Raw genomic sequence first — 6,925 nt, forward strand, 5'->3', positions numbered from 1 at the left:
CACTCCGGGGACCCCCAAAAGAGTGACACTACCCCCTCCCCCATTCTGGAGCTGAAAGGGGGACCCCAAAATACAGTGACACCGCCCCTCCCCCCCTCTGGGGACCCCCAAAAGAGTGACACTACCCCTCTCCCACTCTGGATCTGAGGGGGACCCTGAAAGCAGTGACACCGCCCCTCCCCCACTGTGGAGGGACCCTCAAAAGTGATGCTGCCCCTCCCCCACCCTGGATAGAAGTTAACTTGAGGGGCAATTATTGCTAATTGAACACGTTTCCCATCCCCCCGCCCCAACGACTTGAACTACAGTGGTCGTTGGCCGTTTGGGGTGGTCTCTACGGGCGGGTGGGGGGGAAGAAAGCAAGCAAGAGAAAGAAGAGGTCCCGTTGACGTCTCATGCGTCTGGTCTAAGAGTGTCCATTTTCACAACCCCCCCCCGTTTCCAACGCCCGGTTGTCTTCGGCGGTGTTTGGACCACAGCGCGGACCCCTTCTCGCAGCCGTCTCCTGTGTTGCGGGGGGTTTGAAACCCACCACCTCGCAGACGATCTCGGTGTGATCCGCAATCACTTACGGGCCTTGTTTGACGAGCTACCGCACCGAGCTGGGGCTTCCAGTAATTCCTGGGGTGTTCTCGCTGGTCCCGAATCCGATCCCAGGTGAAGTCGGGGGGAAAGTCTCCTACAGGCGTCGATTAACATCTGGAGACACGAGAACATTTAATGGTCTCGCCCCGTCTTGCTTCCCATCGCGGCCGAGAACAGGAGACGCTACGAAGTCTCAATGCTGAAAGGGAGACGCTAGTCCAGACTCCGGCATTCAAGGTCGAATTCGGGGGCCGTGCCCCTCACTCCCGTGGATGCCCCCTTTCCTCCGAGTCTCAGCTCCCTCCCACGTGATAATGACACGCTGGGGGGGAAACGAACTTCCTTGTGTTAATTGCAAGCCTACTCGTTTCATTTGATGACCCCTAGTTTTTGCTCTGTGAGAAAGTCAATGATCAATCCCTTCCGACTTACTCTTCACTGTTTAGTATTGTTGTAAATGCTCCTCGTGTCCCCCCTCAAGCATCTCTTCTAAACAAGGCCTGGCCTCGCTCGTCTCTCCTCATATGGCTGAGGTTAAGGCCATCACCGTGAGGCTTATGGCGAGGGTGGCCAACATCTGGAACGGGCTGCCCACGGAGGTGGTGCTCTCCCCGACCTTCGGGGTCTTCAAGAGGAGGTTGGACATGAACCTGGTTGGGGTCATCTATCCCCAGGGCAGGAGGCTGGACTCGATGATCTACTGAGGTCCTTTCCGACCCAAACAACCATGAAATCTATGGATGCCCCTCTATACCCCTCATCATCCTCGTTGCCCTTCTCTGGACCTTCTCATAAACTTCTTTTCCTAATTAAAGGCCATGCATCTGGATGGACTCTTTATTGTTTGCTGGCCTCCCACGGGCTGCAGAAATGAAAGACGTTTCTCGTACCGTCTCTCCTCTCCCTGTATGTATGTTCACTTGCTTCCCTTTTGTACAAAGGTACACGCTTGCTATCTGCACGGGGAAATGTAGCTAGGGAGCTACCTGCTTGATTGCACTCTGCAATATGCTCCCTGACACAGGCAAGTTTAGGGCGGCCATCCGTCCGGTTTTATGGAGGACAGTCCGGCTGTCTTCTGTCCTCTATTGACACGAGACCGGATGCCTTTAGTCCTCTATTTTTCTCTTGAGACACCCAACCTTTCAACCCACAATTAAACTTTAGATTGTTTGTCTTCATTGGTTAATATATTTGCCATTTAATTAATCCCGTGTTTATATTGGTTGGGCAAATGCCAACGAAGATCCTATTTGTCATGCTTCCTAATGACGTCCTGACGTTATGGCTGTTGCTTGCCGCCGTTAAACTTTTGTCTTCAAAATCAGTTTGACATCACCCTTCATTCAAAACGCCCAAGCGAAAGATGTCCTTCAACTCAGAACGGCTGAAAGAACATGATCACTGCGCTAAATGCAACTGTCCTCTATTCTTGAGGGACTTCGTGGCCACCCTAATTTTTTTGGTGTAAATAAACCCTCAGCAGAGCGTGGAGAGTTTGCTTTTTGCCACCTCCTCTTGTTTAGTGTTGATCCGAGTTCTCTTACAAAATCAACCAAGACTGTGCTAAAAATCAGCTCGTGTTTTACGCCTTTAGGAAATGATTTATTTAATTGATCCAATTTCATTTTCTCTGTTCCCTCGTGGCTGACAATAGCGGTCTTGGAGGATGTGAACAGACACTAGATGTCACTCAAGGATTAAAAAAGGGAACCGAATCCTGCAGCTGCCAAGAAACTACCTTCATAAAGAAACTGCTGGATTACCATGTTCGCTGTTGGGCCAGCGTGAACAGTTCCCAAGCAAAGAACTTGTCACCTGCCTGAGAATACAGTTCTCACCTGCAATCAAAACTTTCTATGTCTTTTTTATCATATACAAAGGTTAGATGCTGTCTGTCTGCTATCTTGAGTCCTCCTCGTATATCTACGCTGATTCTATTTGTTCCTGGGTACCAGAGAGCGCTACCTGACAGTATCTGAAGACATCACGTACACAGCTTGCAAGTCAAGCCTCTTCCCCTATCCTGGGCCTGGCCTGTCTCTACACGGTGAGCGCACCGGGGTAGGGGCAGCTCTGTTTGCACCATGCTTAGTATCGCTGGCCCATGGTCATGGTGAGGCCCAAGGCAGAGCAGGGGAGCAGCTTGCCATCGCCTCTCAAAGACGGCAGCTAAAATGTCCCAGTGATGGCTCTACTCCATGGTCACATTTGGCAGCTAGTTGTATTTTGATCTTCCATTTCCTTAAGGAAATACGGATGTTATTATGGATGAAAACCGAGGGAGACCATTAACAGGTGGAACAAATCCTGTGTCACATCCAGTTATACTAAGTTGAAATTCGCCCTTGTACACCAATTCCTCTTACACATCAACTGAGCATTTACTGCACTCAATACATTGTTGGTGTGTGCGCTACCCCGGGAAGATGGAAGTGAGCAATGTAAGCAACCAGCTAGAAGATGGAAAAAGGTGTTGGTTAAAGCAGGCCGCCAGCTACTTCAGCCTTGTTAGAAATTATTCTTGTTTACCAAGCATGTGATTACATGCCCTCGGTGCTCCATAAAACAAACAGGACATGATCCCTCAAGGAGCAGCAGCCTCCAGTCCAATGTTAACCACGATGCAATGAGTGAGAGCGACAAACCATGGAGGGGGAAAGGGAGGATGGAGGTTATAATAATAAGATTACATGGCCACCTAGACTCACGATGCTCACGGCACTGTCGTACTGCTGTCTCTTTATTATGTTTTTAATGGATGGGAGGAAAGGGGAGGAACAGAAGTTGGGGCAAAGGGTGATGATATCGAAGCTGGTATCAAAGCAAAGCAAAATAAAAAGGAAGACTAAATAGAGCTTGAGAACACGTGGCTCTAATGCCTGAACGGTGCTGAGCACAGCACTGTGCCTTTTACCCTCTGGCACTTCTCCCAGGCAGATCAGCGCACGCTCCCTCAGCCTCCTTCCCACCACGCTATTTATCCTGTTTGCACATCCTGCAGATTGGCCCTGCGTGGCCTCATCCGCAGAGAAAACGCTGCGTCTCAGAGCAGCGTCTCCAAGGTACATTGCGCCTTTCCTGCAGAAGGGCTCTACAAACACTGGTGAGTCACTCCGTCTAATGGCGCTGCATACGTGGAATACACAAAGGCAGAGCCTCACCTGCAAAAGTCTTACCAGACTGATAATGCTTAAAGGGGAAGGGATCTAATGGCTTGGGATTGCTCCTCTGCCGAACGGATGGAACTGTTTTGTCTGTCCGCTCCTATCCCGGTATAGGGCAGTTAACCTGCAGTAACGATAAGCTTGCATGAAACCAGCTAGCGTGATTTAGCTTCTACTTCGAGGGAAGTAGAGCAGACAGAGGCAACCGTTACAGCTGGTCAGCAGTGAAACGCTGCCACTCCAAAGCAGTTTGACTGTTCGTCTGCCCACGCCCTGCCTTTGCACAGCAAAACCGTGAGCGGGTTACTACCCATCACCCCAAGCAGGAGTCTGCAAAGCCTTCCTGCTGCCCCCAGCCCACCATGAATTATTTGTGTGGCCTGTGCTGTAGATCACAGCTCAAAGGGCAGCTTTTGATTCTGCGCCCCTTTTGCCCCCAAGCGCAAACAGACCTCCCAAGCTCACGGCTCCAAGTCCCGTCAGGTTTGCTTTGCTCTGTGTATGGGCTCAGTTGCCCTCTGCTCCACTTGCAGCCACCGGCAGTTGGGCAGGTTTATGTTTATGGAGCTGAGTCAGATCTTGGTCCCAGGCATATTATTTTGTTTTTGGAGGGGTGCTCAGAGAATGCAGAGGGCACAAGACAGATGTGACCCCTGAATGGGAGCCAGGCATACTCAGAGCCCTTCTGCTCTCTTGAATACAATGGACTTCTCCATAGTAATCATACAATCATAGAAAATGAGGGTGGAAGGGAGCTCAGGAGTCACATCTAGTCCAACCCCTGCTCCAAGCAGGACCAGCCCCAGCTACATCATCCCAGCCAAGGCTTTGTCTACCCAGGTCTTCAAAACTTCCAAGGATGGAGCGTCCACCACCTCTCTGGGTAACCTGTTCCAGAGTTTTACGACCCTCCTGGTGAGAACATTCTTCTTAATATCTAACCTCAACTTCCCTTGCTGCAGCTTGAGCCCATTGCTCCTTGTGCTGTCGTCTGCCCCCACTGAGACCAGCCCAGCTCCATCCTCTTTGCAGCCCGCCTGCAGGGAGCTGAAGGCTGCTATCAAATCCCCCCTCAATCTTCTCTTGTAATATTATTGGAGTACCCCACGGAAGAAGCAAAGGAGCTGGGCCCTTTGGGTCCTCCTCCCCCATTCCAGCCAGTCGAGAGGGGTGACTGCTGCGGGGGGAAGCATCCTGCATATACCTAGGAGGAGCCGGCAGCAAGAGTGCAGAGCAGTGTTGCTGCAGTGCCCTCCCCGCAAGCCAGCGTGAGCAGGGCACAAGGCATGTCAGCTCCGCTGACTCACTGCGAGGCACTGCCTCTGTCCACGCTAATTATAGGCTGAGTGGCTTGATTCACTCCATGTAGTACGAGCCATCAATCAGCCCTGTTTCCACCAGGCTGCTTGCAAGCACACTGCTGACTGATAGTGGTCAGGCAGTGGGGGCACCCTGCATTTATCTTAATTAACCCGCTCAAAGGCACTGAGCTGTCCATTGAGCTGACCTATGCAAACACTTGGTCTTTAATCCATTCCCTTTGTTATCCCCCCTGCCTCTGTGGCTAGCTAAGCATACACATCGCATCTTGTCTGCTTACCAGATTGCAAGTTTGAGGGGGACCAGGCTGCTCCTTGCTCTGTGCACGTACAGCATTTAGCAGCCCTAACGCCGACTGGGGAGGAGTGATGGGGAGAGGGGGCTCTCCGCATAGCATAACGCGCAGGACCAGGATCATAAGGCCGACGTTTTATTTCTGTTCTCTCAGGTTATTTACAAAATTTGCACGTGGGTGGAAGCCGATCTCTGCAATTTCATTCATCTGCACCAAGAAGGAGACACGTTTGTGAACAAAATGCAGAGCTTTGCCTTTGTCAGAATAGCTCTGTTGCTAAGGCAGAGACTCCAGACAGAAAGCAAAATCCTTCAGGCTTTTTTTCAGTCCTCTCTGGAGCCATTTGAGCTCCTGGGAGTCTGGCATGACTAAGGAGTGCAGCATTTGACCCTGCAGCTCTTGTCTCGTGCTTCATAAGTTGATTTTACTGCTTCCTGTGTGTTCAGTGCCATTCCAAAATGTCACGATGTGTTTGTCCCTCTCCAGCCTGCATGATCTGTTATTCCAACACCACCAAAAAAAGTATGCTGGCCCACCAATAAAAAAAAGAAAAAAGAGCCTTTCAAAAGCAACCAGTCATTCTGGACACACTTTAAAGACGCCAGATTTTGACAGCGTGGGCAAGAGGAACTTCAGGACATCTGTTTCCTGTTGACGCCCAGAAATTAAGCCGCCCCAAACCAGGGTTTTAGGTCCAGGGCAGAGAAGCTTATTTCAGATGAGAGACAACCAGGGAGACGACAAGGCGCCAGGGATGTGGGAGACAAGTGTCACCTTGCACACGTCCAGCTGACGGACCCCTCTACCCCAGCTCAGAGCCCGGGTCTTGATATTTTTCAGGAGTGGATCGATCAGAGCAGTGGTCCTCAACCTTTTCAGACTCGAGGCACCCCTAGTTAGACTCAGGGCACCCCTTGAAAATGCAAGCTCTTAACTTTCACTTGTTTTTTGACTACAGAAAAATAATGGAGCCATTCTTTCACTGCAAGGAGCTCAGAAAGACCACAGCGGGGTGGAATGCTTTTACCCCTACGCGTTCCTATTGGAAATCTCTGCATTTATCATGCAAATCATGTGTGCTCACCTAACGGTACTAACAGTGTGTGGTCCCCTTGAGAGGCTTTCAAGGTACCCCAGGGTGCCAGCATTACCCTGGTTGAGAATCACTGGTCCAGAGCTTAAAGCCCCCGGGTCCTGTCCTGGCTGGATCTCTGCCCAGCACAACGCAGAAGCAGCATGCAGCAGCACCCAGCTCTTGTGTCGCCGGTGTTATTAATCACGGCACAATATTTACTTCTCACCCCATGTGGCACTAGAAGACACGAACCCCGCACGCTTTGTTCAGTACTGTTAGCACCGATTCAAACCACTGAGTCGCTGCTTCGAGCCCGCACTGCCGTTCAGTTGCTTGCAATGAAAACTGGCTCGCTGGAATAGACAGTGAGCTGCAGGGAGGAGGCGGGGGAATGTCTCCATTTTGGCGTCAACAGAGAGGATGAGTCATGGCAGGGGAGCCAGGCTCGCATTCCTCGCCGCACCTCGGGATGTGCTGCCTGAA

The 6,925-nt window shown here is 51.0% G+C and overlaps 1 protein-coding gene across 1 annotated transcript in view; it reads right to left on the reverse strand.

Moving 5' to 3' along the window:
• LOC102386420 (ras-related protein Rap-2c) overlaps positions 1 to 2,354 on the reverse strand; it is a 5,951-nt gene extending 3,597 nt beyond the window's left edge. The window contains exon 1 of the mRNA XM_025205044.1: positions 2,327 to 2,354. Within this exon, the coding sequence (XP_025060829.1) occupies positions 2,327 to 2,354 (28 nt within the window). The remainder of the gene's footprint in view (positions 1 to 2,326) is intronic.
• Between the last annotated feature and the right edge of the window lie 4,571 nt (positions 2,355 to 6,925).

Source organism: Alligator sinensis, unplaced genomic scaffold, assembly GCF_000455745.1.
Source record: "Alligator sinensis unplaced genomic scaffold, ASM45574v1 scaffold1059_1, whole genome shotgun sequence".
In the NCBI taxonomy this organism is placed as follows: Eukaryota; Metazoa; Chordata; order Crocodylia; family Alligatoridae; genus Alligator; species Alligator sinensis.